Below are 13,598 nucleotides of genomic sequence, written 5' to 3' on the forward strand. Positions count from 1 at the left end.
ATAAGTAGTGGAGCTGCTGTGTTTAGGTGACTCTCCTTAACGAAGATGAAGTGCCCACTGCAATAAAGTAATACATACATACCCACCCGTGGTCTGGCCTCTTGTAAAGCACCGCTTCTGGATGAGTCTACAGCCATACTGTGGCTGCTGGGAAAAGGGACATGAGACAAGAAAGGGAAAAACTCCATAGACCAGCCTTTGTTTATTGTGGCCAAATGCATGCCTGTTGCTGCCGCCTGTTTTCTGCAGCAGCAGCACTTGCTCTGCTGTGAACACTGAGAGGAAGGAGGCTGGAAACGAGTGAGCGTCAGCCATAGTATCCCCTGCCCTCAAGCTAGGTTACCAGGCCAGAGCACAAATGCAATGAGCCTCTTAAATGTACTATTGGGATACTGACAAACATAGAGGTAGGCTCTCTGCGGTGAGCAGGACGGGACACACGGGCCTGCGGCATGCTTGTCAATCAGCTGTTCTTGGAGGACAGCGAGCCCACCCTTACGAGGCAGCCCACATTCGTTGCAGGCACGTTTTCTTTTTTTTCTTTCTTTTTTCTTATTTTTTTTTTTCTTTTGGTTAGGAAATCATGCTGTCCAACCAGTCTTCAAGCTCTTCCTCGGTAACATTTTTTGATGTACTTGGTTGCTCCAATTCCATGTTCTTTTCTTCCGTCACAGATGGTTTTGCGAGAACTAGGGAAGTAAAAAAGTAAAAGTAACGTTAACTACTTCACATTAGTCCCAAAATTAAGGGTTAAAGTTTCCCTGGGGTTTGTTCCATGATATAATTCAGCCATAATTATTACTTTGCTCACAACAAGGGGAAATATTCTATTGTTGCTATTCCTTAAGAAGATACAATAATATTTACACAAATTAATAAATTGGGTGGAAATTTGCTCTTCTATTTATTCTGAAGTTGAATCTCACAGTTCACTAGTTTTTTGGGTTTTTTTTTTAAGACACAGCTGTTTTCTTTTTACGATTGTAGCAATCCTGGAAAGGCATCAAAGGTTCTGGAATGCAGCATATGGCTGAGGCCGTGGCCCTGGGCCGCTCCCTGTCAGATGGGCCCCGAGCTCACAGAACATGCACAATGAGGAAGTGGTGTTCTTTCGTAAAAAATAAGCAAGCTGGTTAACTGGCCTGTTCAATCTCCTGCTGCACAGCTGAGGGCTACGAGTATCTTAATGCCTTTTTATGGCACAAGTTCAACTCCCATCCCCAGGTTGAATTTTGTAATCAGACGGCAGCTCCTGAAGCCTGGTACATCGAGTGAGATTTGGAATGTTGTCAGAAAGGTCAGCTCAGGGCGAAAGCAGAGATGTGAGCACAGAAATAGATGTCAGTAGATAATGCCAGATCGATGGCAGACACTGACGGAAACGTGTACGGATGTGACCCCGTTTTCTCACAAAAACACCAGAATCAAGAAGATGAGTGGGGAATAAAATGAAAACCATACCTTCTTCTTCTTGGGCCACCTCCCCATCTTTCTCAGATTCCAGGTTCTGCAGTGTCTGGTCTGGTAAGATGTTATCTGCCACTTTTATAGGCACATCTAAATTAAGCAGCAGATCTAATTCTTCTTCCAGGTGGTCTGCTGCCGACGGCAGGGGGGAAGCAGGTTTCTGAGAACTCTTTGAAGGACCCGGTCTTGGGCCAGCGTTCCCCAGGACCATGGGGCAGCGAGCAGCAGCAGATGTCAGCTCAGAGACAGACCCCCTGCCTCCAGGCCCCAGGGGCCCTTTTAACTGCACCCCGAGCCCCTTGCCTTCATCATTTCTCTTTGGTTTCAGCTGAGGAACCTCTGAAGGAAGGGCGCTCTGAAAGAGACGCAGAATGGCTGAGTTAAAACTGTGAGTCCTGCTGTACGTTCTTAAGTAGAAACTAAAGCTTAGGAAGCCATCAAACTTGGTGGAGTCGAGAACTCACTTCAGACAGAACATTTACGAAGGGTGTCCAGTTTGGGGCTGGCCCTGATTTGGGTAAATGTGGGAGACCTCACTGAAACATATTAGGGCTGCGCCTCCCATTCTACCCACTTCAGCTGTGTGCTAACCCACTCAGAGCTGAGATAAAAAGGGCTGTGTCTCCTCTCAGGCCCGAGAACTGACAGTACCATCAGTCTATCTGAATGTCCACTTAAATCTGGGATGAGACTGAAACATCTGTACACGGCACTGGGCAGGAACTGGCAGATCTGTTCACTGTACTTACAGCACTAATACAAAGGGGAAGGGGCCAATTCAAGAAGAAAGGATGACTCTCAGTAACATCATCTGGGTAAAAAATTCCAGACACAGAAGAAATGCTGTTGGATTACGTGTGTAAAAGGGCAAAAACAGGCAAAACTGATCCTTACTATGAGAAGTCAGGATAGTAATTTGAGGGAAATAGTGACTCAGGAAAGGGGTGGGTTCTGGGGTCCTGGCAATACTGATTCTTCATCAGGACGCTGATTCCATGGTTATAAATACTTAGACGTGTACTTTTCTGTATCTATAATTTAACAAAAGTTTAAAACTCCCCAGATGATTATAATGCAGAGCCAAGGCTAAGAACCCTGTTCTGGAGGGAAGGCCGGGGTAACCAGCATGGACAAGGTCAGAGTCCAGTTCTTTTGGGGGCATTGGCCCCTATTTGTACAGTTAAACATCCCGAGCAGATACAGTTTGCTAGTGACTCTTCAGGGCTTTTAAGACAGCATGACTTTACACACACACTGAAATATTCATCCATCGCTGTCAGTGTGCAGGGCAAAGCTGGGAGGTGGCCCTCTACGTCCATCTTGGAATCATTTAGTTTCCAGGCGTGTGGCATTGGTTTTGTTTTTTACCTCACAGGGGATTCTAATGTGCAAACACAGTTGAGAATAGCTGCTCTACCACGTGGGCAGGGACGGATTTTAAAACTATTTAGCCAGGTTTTCAAAGCTTCTACAATTATTGTATACCTTTACCCTAAGACCTGCCACCGACACAACATCCTGCATTTTCAAATGTTCCCCACTCCTTCTGTTTCTCCTCTGAGTCCTGGGGCCCACGTCACCGTCATCTCAATGGTTCCCTGGATGTGTTCTACCAAAACGAGCTTGTCAGAACCTTGCACACCTCTGGACAGCCACCAGGAAACGTGGCGGTGGGCTCATCACTAAGACAGTCCCAAACACCTATGGAAGCCCCGGGTGATTTCCCATCGGAGGCAAAGGCCACGTTCTCTACTTCTCTGTCCTGCCCTGACCTGTCCTCCAGCCCTGAATTCTACTTGCTGCCCTGAATCTGAGACTAGAAAGTGTAGCAGCAACAACAATTGGGTGGGTAACTAATCCCTGGCTACACTCAAACTTAGCATCACATTCAACTGAAGAACCAAGTTGATCATTTTCGTTGCTAGGATGCTATTTAAAATTAGTATTGCCCAGGATTTCACTTTTTAAAAAAAATTCAATCTAGCCACAATTACATTTTCAGTTCCTTGTGGTACAAGTCCTTGGGCCTCCTCGGTCAATTCATCAATTGCCATCTTACACTCTCCCAAATGTCTGTTTCTAGCCTTTCATTCTGAACTACAAATTTCTATATCCCTTTGACTAGTATTTTCACTTTGATATCTCAGAGGCACAAATCCATAATGTCCAAACCTCACCCTTCCTAATGCTACCTACCACCGAGTTGCACAAACTGGAAAACCTGTAGTAATTCTTTGCCTGCTCACTCTCCGTTTCCAGTCTTTCACCAAGTCCTGTTCATTTTTCTTTCGAAGTACCTCTTGGCAGAGTCCAGTGCTCTGCCATCACCACCCGCCTCCAAGCTGCAGTATCCTTCACCTGGGCCCTTCATCTGCTTCTCCCTCCTCTTGCACGTGCAGATTTCCCTCCTCTTGCACGTGCTTCTCCCTCCTCTTGCACGTGCAGATTTCCAATAAACACCCCCACCCCATCCCACAGTCCATCTACAGCCAGCTTGCTGTTACTGTTGTCATTATCCGTGGTAGTGTTGTTAACGCAGACCTGAGTGGGTCACTCTTCTTTAAATTCCAACTCATGTTCTTATACTTTGCCTCTCAGCTTATCTGTCACTTCCTCAGGAAAGCCATTCCAATCACACCAAAGTAGATCAGGTTCACTATAACATGTCCTCACAGCCCACTGTCACTCTCCTTCCCAGACGTCATCACAGCGTATACATTTGTATGATAATGTCACTAATACCCATCTTTCCCACTAGATTAAGCTCCAGAAGGGCAGGAACCATGTCTGTCTCCTCAACCACTGCATCCTTCCTGCCTCACATAAATACTTTGAGTAAAATACCAGCCTGACTTTATACTTTTACATTCCATTCGATTCCACTACATCTAATTCTTTACAATGTTTCAAATATAAAATGGGTAAAAAAAAAAAAAAAAAAAACAACTCTAAAAAATTATTTCATACTCCCTTAAAACTTTACAAAATGCTACCTGGTACAAAATCCTCAGCGTTACGAAAGGAAAAGCTGGGTCTGAGACATCCTGCAAAGGGTTATTTTTCACTCTTTTTCTTCTCTTGCCCTAATCCATACCAGCTTGAAGATGCCATCAGGGTTTTTACCTGGACCAATTCGGCAGCAACATTGAGTCGGAGTGAGAGAGGCAGTTCTTGAAGGGCTTGAACCAATGACTCACAGTCCACGTAAAATGCTGAATTCTATTATAGACAGATAGATAGATAGATAAATAAATAAATAAATAAATATATGTATACATATGATCTACATTATCAAGTGATGATTACATATGTCCTTTTAGAAAGAAAAGCAGAAGACGATAGAAAGTAACTAAATAAATCATTTCCCTGGAGTTATTTTTAGCTGGGAGTAAGATTGTAAACCACACTTGGTATGATTATAATTTCTATCATTTCCACATTAAGATGAGCAAAACCAAAAGCACCTTCTTGAGCCACAGCTCAGGCTCTCAGGGCAGCAGGAGGGTAGTAGTCACCCCCATATCAAGAATGCAGAGGAACCTGAAAACTAGACCCCCAAAACTGAAAGAAGAAAAAGCACGCAGTGAAACCTAAGTGGACACCTCCCTCACAGAGAGATGGCCGGCCTCCTGGCGAGGACGAAGGAGCTGTCTGGGAGGTGAGGCGGGGCTGAGAGGCACAGCCATCGGAGCCCGCGGGGTGCACACATGCTTCTCCTCCAACCAGAAAGCAGAGGATGGACGGAAACTTACCCTCCAGGCAGCAGCACTCTGAGGCCAACACTAAAAGCTCCCCTTGACTCACTTCCCATTTGCAGAAGTCAAGTCATATCCATGCAATGACCTCACCAACTGACAGTATGAAAAAACATTCCAGATTATCCCATGGCTTAATAATAGTAGAACAGCGGCATCTAGGTGCCCTGGCCACCCAAGAGAAGGAACAAACTAAAAGGGGGTCACAATGAGCTCCCATTAGAGGCCAACATCACTGACTGCCATCTACCAAGGGCGGCCACAGGCCCCGCTAGAACCACGTCTTAGTCTGTAATCACCGACTTCAAATTAGAAGAAAACGCAGGGCTCACTGCGTCTAATCCTGATTCCCCTGCAGGAATGTCTTGGGTAGACGAGTTTATGACTGGAGACAGTCAGTCAGTCATTCCTGGTGCACTCAAGACGAGCCCTGAAACTCAACTGAGACCCATTCTAAGCCCTACTCCCCACAGACATACTACATGGGGATCAAAGGAATCAATGTGGCTTTTCAACGGCCTTTCTTAAATTTTCCAGAGATAGCTAGCTAGCTCTTAGGTAAGCAATGCTGGCCACACCAGATGTGGCATGGAAAAAGGATCTTACATCTAAAAATATATAGTATTTAGGGAGCAGGATGGAGGGTAACAAAGCCTTGATAAGATAGTGGAAAATTCAGTAAGTGTCCGGTCCTTTCCTTGGTTCTGCCCTCAGCACCTCAAGTGCCATGATCAAGACCAGCAGGTCTAAGTCTTTGTTTTCAAGTTTAGAGAAACCCTCTCAACCATGAGAAAGGTGTGATCCTGAATACTTCACACATGGGCAAGTCCCACATCACAATCTAGAAATCTCACGCTTCCCACGGCCAAGGTAAGTCTGCAAAGTCACACATGTAGACACCCTCCAATAAACGAGTAAGGATTTCCTTCTGCGATGGCTGCGACCCTACACCTGTGGCTCTCTTAGGTCTCTGGAGGAGGACTGTGGAGACACGCTGGGGTCTGGCTAAGTGTCCAAACTTCCTCGGCCCGTTTTTGCATCATGTGCAACATGACTACAAGGTACATCATACACAATGAACTTTGTGAGACCGCACAAAGATATCGGGAAGGGCCAGGCTGTGCTTCTGAGCCACCTTCCAAATGACAGACATTCGGCTGTGTCTGCGACTGCAGTGTCCCCTTGCCCCCATTTCTAATTCCCTTCCATCACCCAAGTCCCAGCTGACATTTCACCCCTGATAAGACACTTCAAGCCACCACGGTGATGGCTCCTCATCTCCTTACAGGAGTCCCAGAGCCTAGAATCTGCCCTCAAATGCCACTTTGTAAGAAGACTTTGCTTTTTTCATCACTAGTTTGCCCCCTAAAGGGCTAAAGCGAAAGGCCTTAGATATAAAGTGAGCTGATTTTAAAATAATCGATAGGTTGTTTCTTCCTGGAGTGCCCGGTCCCACATCCACCTGCCGACTCTGACGGTCACCGGCGGTCGGAGGACTCAGCCTGGCCTGCGACAGACACCAGCACACCGTGGCGCTCTCTCCTGTACACGCTGAGGCTGGCAGAGGGAAGCCAGCCTTGTTCCTCTTGGAACAAAGCCCCTCCACCCGACTTCTGTGCCATCAGAGTGCACAGAACTCTGGGTAGTGAGACTCTGTAATCTGAAAGGTTCCTCTCTGTCCAGGAACCTAATTAGACTCTGAGTCTCAGTGTCTATATAAAGGTACACTATTTGGTGAGAAGAGAACCTGCTAGAAACTCCACTTTGCAGCTAAAACATGTAGCCTTCAATCAGACCATTCCACCTTCTCAGGAGCCATAGAACTCACTGTCCATATTCATTTGGGACTCCGGGACCACTTGTGTACACTGTACAGAAGTGTTCAAATCGGGCAACGCTTTGGAAAAAGCTGGGAAGCTTGCCAACCTACAGCTTCTCAGGCCTCACTCAGAACCGGGCTGTTAGGGGTGGGCCTGGGAGGCTAGACCTTTAGAAGCCTGAGTCGGGAACTGTTGTATCTCTCCCAGCAGTTGCTCAAGGAAGCTCTACTGAATAAATAAGTCACTGTGTCAACAAAAATGAAAAATGGAATGAAAAAAGTTTCAGGTGATTGAAAAAAATAATAGATCTATTATTTCTCCCGAAGAAGTTCTCCTCCCACCCTTCCCCTATCACCTGGCCCCACACCATCCAAAGGAAAGATGTGAAAATCTCAGTCACGAATCGAAGGGACCAAGCCCCCTATAGAAACGTGAACCGACACGGCTAAAGCAGAGACCCTGACTGCCAGGCGGCGGCCCCTTCACCCTGCGTGTAAACCACAAAGAAATGAAAGCAAATCAAAGCGATGGTGCGGGGTCCCCTCCCGTCAGGACGCCCTGTGAGGACCCACACGTCTCACTATTAAACTCCTACTCCTACTTTGTCCTCTCTCTTTATTGTCTTGTGCCACTGTTTGCAATGGGGACGGGAGAGCATACGGGAAATTATATATATTTATATGTGGTATACATACATGTATAAATAAATACAATATGTAGGCATATATATATATATAAATTCCTGTCTTTTCCTCTCTCAAGTGAGAAGAAAGAGTGTTGGGACAGGACAGTTCTGAGGGAGAAACAATGAATTCAGTTTTGGGTGGATCCTACCAGTACCTCAACTCAAAATGTTCAAAATCAAACTTGCCTTCTTTCACTCTTCTTTTGCTCCATTAGTGGCATCACCACTGACCTAGTCATCAAGCCGGAAAGCTTAGCACCACTACAAATCTTTCCTGTCCTCGTGTCTCATATCTGGTCAGTGACACACGCTCCCTCGTCCTCTGCCAAAGTCCCATCTCTCGGGAACCCCTTTTCCACCCTCACTGCTCCACACTGTCAGGCCCCTGACTCTCCCCAACACAACAGCCTCCCTTCCTCCGACCTCTCAGCTCCCAGTCCCTGCTCCCCAATGTTGCTGATGTCAAATCTAGCCACTTCCATTTTCGTGCTAAACAAAACTTCTCTTCATGACAGTAGTCATAAGAGCTAGTTTTCACTGTTTCCTGTGTGTCGGGAACTGCACGATAGGGCTTCTATTTATTATCAAATTTAATCCTCATTACAATTCCAAGTTTATATTTTATTGTTAGTTCCATGTTACAGATGAGAAAACAAGAAAAGGAAGGAAGTTAGCCCACGTTGTAGAACCAGGATTCACACTCAGGTTTGTTTCTCCAAAGTCTATGCTCTCACCCACAGGCTCAACTGCCCCCAGGAGGAAATAAACACCAAACTGCTGGTACCGACCGGCCCAGACTGAAGCCTGAAGCCTCCTCCTCTGGGAAAACTACATTGCAGCCACACTCCCCAGCTGAGCACAGCCGGGTCCTTCAGGTCTCCTCATTGTCCTCCCAGGACAGGACCTACCAAACTCACACTCACCCACCAAGGCCCTTTCCAATGCTCTTTTTCCCAGGGCACTGCTCTCAATCACTTCCAGCCCATAATAGCTGTCGCCCACAGAATTGCATTTATTCATTTACTACACCACTTATTTTATGCTGCATTCTTTTCCATTTATTATGTAAATATTTACTGATCATCAGCTATGTGTCAGCCACTGTGCTAATTTAAGGCGCTTTGTATATTGAACAAGCATGGTCTCTGCCTTGTTCATCTTTGAATAAGCTGCAACTACTGAAATAGCTAGTGAATGACAGGTGCTCAGTAATTTGATGAATGAAGAACCTTAGAATCATTTAAAATGCTCAGCATAAATGAAATAGTCTCTGATAGCCAACATGGTTCAAAAGGAGTTGAAATGTAAGTTGTTTGACTTTTACCATATTCCTCAATGATCTCGGTTTATGTTTTCAATTTGTCCTAGAATTGTAAACTGTACCTTGGACATATGCCCAAATAGACTCAAGCAAAGACAACTTTTTTTAATTCCCAACTTTTTGTATATTATAATCATACTCTTTTGTAAAGTGACAGGCAGTCATTTCACCAGTAACATCCCCCCTCTGTCTGTATGATAAGTCAACGTCCCTCACAAACAACTAAACAAAACACCAGCCCAGAGATAAAATGAGCCATTTACAGTGTGTGTACTGAGCTGGTAGCAGAACAAGGAGGAGGCCTTCCCTTTGGGCTTTGCATCTGCTGTTCAGCCACCTGTCTGCGGCTGTGAGCAGACCGTCTAATCATTGTATCAGACAGTATGCTTTAGCCCTGGAATTGGAGATATATGACAAGCCACCAATAATTCTGTGCATTTTAAAGGGGTGAGACTACCTGTCATCTGTCATATGGAAAGGATTAGTGAAGTCCTGCTTGGAAAAGAATCAAAAGTCCTTGGGAAGAAAATACGGCATGAATACAAAGCACATAAAATATTTGGGTTTTATGGACTCATTGAAAGACTTCTATGGTATTTGTTCTTATTTTATAGCTTTCTTCTCTTAATTCTGGAATAGGAATAGCATATTTTCATTTCATCTGCTTATTTAAAGCTATTAAGTTAAGGATTTTCTCAATACCAAAAGCAGTATGGGAGGAAAAATTAATTTTCAACCCTAAGGGGAGTTTTCACAGAAAGGGAAAAAGAAAGCCAGCCAAATGGCAAAGTAATCCTCTCCAAATCATGACTATAAACTTTCTTCCTCGCAACCCAGTCTATATGAGCACTTCACACAGATATGCAGGTTTAAAGGTGACCTCTAGCTTCAAGGACCTGTGTAATTTAAGCTCCCTGAAAATTTTCTGAACAATTTAGGTGACATGAATTACTAAACTCTTTTCCACATTGACACTCTATTTGAACAACAATATAAAAGGTGTCTTCAGTCTTGAGAAAAACCAACCCACATTCAAGACAAACCTTCATCTCACCTGCTCTGGACATGAAGCTTCACCATACCACTCTTTCTCTTCTGCAAACCGGAACTGTGAGAAGGAGTCCCCTAGGAATAGAAAAACATACAATTTTGTGCAAAAGCCACAGAAATACACTCATTTCTCTATATTCCCCTTTTGGAATAAAAGTGTCATTTCTGAAGAGCTAACCATCCCGAATTCAGTGGCATCCTTCAGCAGGAGGTCCTGGCTTCCACATCAATATACCGGTCTGTGCGTGGTGGGCACCTGAAAAATAGTTGGCAACTGCCTTTATTGTTTCATTCAGCTCTAAGTAAGCCACCATCCTACGTGCTCCTTGAGAGACAACTAAGCAGTCAGGCCAGCAGACATAGCCTTCCACCCATACTTAGCATATTTTCATTTTATCTGCCTAATGTATGTGAGGAAACGTAAATTTATGATTTTGGGGATGGGCACAGCAGAAAAGGAAGAACAGAACTGAAGGAAAGCAGTTCTAGGCTGATCCACAATATGACAGACTTAAAACATCTCTTGGAGGTGGGATTACGAACCTCAACCATCACTCCAAAAATCACCTGGTCAGAATGTCAAATGCAAAATAAAACTCAAAGAATGTGCATTAGATTAGTTCATGTGAATCAGAGTGTACTGCTCTGAGTTCTTAGGATAAAGGAAAATAAACCAGAAAGGTCAACATAAACAAGCGTGAAAGACAATCCTGTATAACAAGCTTCGACACATTTTGTAAATGTGTACATATCTGATTATTTGTGTTAGGAGCAGCTAATTTATAAATGAAGAATTATTTCTCTGCCATAGCTTTCAGCATCCTACCTCATCAACCTACATTTACTTCCTATTTCTTCAGACTTTCTGCTCCAGAGTCAGCCTTTTTTATATTCCAAATATACTTATTATTCCATACTATCCTCATTTCTTTTTTAATCCTTCCCTCTGGCCTGTCAGACCGACACTTCTACCTATGCATATCCAATTTATACTTCAAGAGCTCAGGTACAGCCCACTTCCTTCTTCTGATATTTCTCAGGTGATTTAAGCACAGAATTTGTTCTTTACTTCTAAATTAAAAGAGGGAGAAAAGAAGTGAAGAATTCAAAATTAAAGAGACAAAGATAAATTTAAAGATAAAACCTCCACCACCCCTGCCAATTCCAAAACACGAGAATCATACAACATTAACGTTTGACAAGATCAAATTCAAGGCAAACAGGACCAAGAATGACACTCTTTATCACAAAAAAAGGGTTAAATCACTACTCTTAGTCATTGGCAAATCAATTTGATCCCTCAAAACTTACAATATAAAGGATCTGCATAATTAATAAGGTCTTGTATGTGGATGTAGATATGTGTATGCGTGTATGTATTGTGATTCTATTGTGTACTTTATAAATATCTGTGCAACATTAATTTTTAAAAAGTACTATAGAAAGGCCACAAAAACCTCAATACATCCTAAAATATAACAGTCATACAAACCATATTCACTGGTGATAAACATTTGTAGCACATATTAGCCAAGAGTTAATATCTCTTACAAAGACCTTTTGCAAATCAACCAGAAGAAAACCACCTAACGGAGAAACAGGAAAAGAGCCAAGAATAAGAAATGTGAGCAGCTAATATATATATACGAAATAAATAATAAATGAATAAATTAAAAATCAATCTGGTAGGTTTTTTTAAAAACTTGGCCAAATAGCTGAATGTCTTATTCAGTATCATTTTGGGCATTCCTAAACTTTCTATACTCTAAATTATCCTATGATTGCACAGATTACTATAATATATAATCAGCATAAGATAACAGTAATGCAAAGAAGGCATGATATACATATTTATTTTTAACATCTGAATATTCACTTTCAAATACAGGTAAGAGTCCAACAATGGCTAAATAGCTTATTGCAAACCAATCCCTTGCAGAGAACTAGGAACACTAGGCCAAAAAAGAATCTATCTATCTGAAGACATTAGAGAGTTACCACAGCAGTGGGAACATGAGGGACAAAGGTTCCAGAGAGAAGAGAAGTGCAGAGAGTTAAGTCTAACATTTAGAGCTTCTTTTCCCTTTGAGGCATTTGTTAATTTCCAAAGGCCATGCTGAGAGACTGAAAAACTATGTATAAAGTTAACAACCAGGGAGGTTGAGAAACTGCAGAGGGCTATAGCTGGCTAGCCTTAGGACACTGGGCAGACAAAATGGAGTTCAGAGCCCATGGATGAGGATGTCTCAGACAATCAGGGCTTTCAGGGGACCCCTGATGACTACGTCTTACAAGTAGGGAAGAAGTAGGAACAGGTCAGCCCTCACAAAGTCTGAGGCACAGCTGTGAATCAGCTCAATCTTTGCCTACAAGAAGCAAAAGTAAATCCTATTTGGAGGAAAATGACATTATCAATAGCCAAAAATTATCTCTATTATTTTTTATACACAGTGTCCAAAATTCATTAAAAAACCATCAGGCATATCAAGAAATAAGACCAAGATAACAGAAAACTAAAAGGAAAAAAAGATCCACAGAGGTTAAGATATTGGTCTTATCAGACTTGGATTTTGTGATTTTGCAATGTAAAAATTTCAAGATTAGGAAAAACTAAAAATCAGTGACATCCATAAAGTCATCTTTGATTCACATAAAATAAAGTTATACACATAAAAAAAAATACAAAGAAAAGAAAAAATATTTGAGAAAATTAAATACCTAAAACACATCTTGTTTACAGTAATCAAACTTTAAAACAACACAATTTAAAAGCCCTAATGAATAAAGCATATAGAGGCCAATTTTGAAAAATAAGCTTGTTAAAATGACTACTATGGAAAGTCAACCCCCTAATCCTCTCATTGAAGATGAAAGAATGTTCAGACTTGTTCAAATGATGAATTCTAGCACCAAGAGGGCTTCTGGACCATAAGTTACCAAAATTCTTCTTCCTAAAATATATCAAGGAAGGAAAATATATCAAAATATATCAATATACACACAAAAATGATGGTGGTATTACCAAATGTGCTAACCCCCGTATCTTGCACATCAGACATCTGGACATGCAGAAACAATCGGAGACAGCCCTTAAATAACACAATACATTGTGATAACAGTACATTCAATTCTGCTCCTGCTTACTCGCTTGCTGAAAGAGTTCCTGGTCTCACACTAACACAGTGAATCCGACTAAAGTATAAAATGGAAACAAGAACAGTGACAGCCAGCTGTTGTTGATAATGGAACAAACGTGGTGACCTGAAGAGTGTCTTAGGCGTCTCATTCTATTCTAGCCACAATGCTGAGGCTGGTGTGCCTGCAATGAAAGCTGAGATACAGGTGATATTGAAACAATTTTCTTGTATCTTGAAAGGCAACTGCATTGCTCTCATGCCACATTTCTGGAGCCAATATTCATGACAGATTTTTTTCAATCAACTAATTGTGTGAAGCTGCAAAAATGGTAGAAAGTTAGATTATGGGATGGCAGCAATCTT

The 13,598-nt window shown here is 42.7% G+C and overlaps 1 protein-coding gene across 1 annotated transcript in view; it reads right to left on the reverse strand.

Moving 5' to 3' along the window:
- Positions 1–187: 187 nt before the first annotated feature.
- Positions 188–13,598, reverse strand: part of AVEN (apoptosis and caspase activation inhibitor) — a 141,945-nt gene continuing 128,534 nt past the window's right edge. The window contains exons 3-6 of the mRNA XM_033107696.1: positions 10,103–10,173; positions 4,591–4,686; positions 1,462–1,822; positions 188–689 (exon numbers count right to left, since the gene is read on the reverse strand). Of these exons, the coding sequence (XP_032963587.1) occupies positions 574–689; positions 1,462–1,822; positions 4,591–4,686; positions 10,103–10,173 (644 nt within the window). The 3' untranslated portion in view covers positions 188–573. The remainder of the gene's footprint in view (positions 690–1,461; positions 1,823–4,590; positions 4,687–10,102; positions 10,174–13,598) is intronic.

The sequence above is a fragment of the Rhinolophus ferrumequinum genome, chromosome 6, assembly GCF_004115265.2.
Source record: "Rhinolophus ferrumequinum isolate MPI-CBG mRhiFer1 chromosome 6, mRhiFer1_v1.p, whole genome shotgun sequence".
NCBI lineage: Eukaryota > Metazoa > Chordata > Mammalia > Chiroptera > Rhinolophidae > Rhinolophus > Rhinolophus ferrumequinum.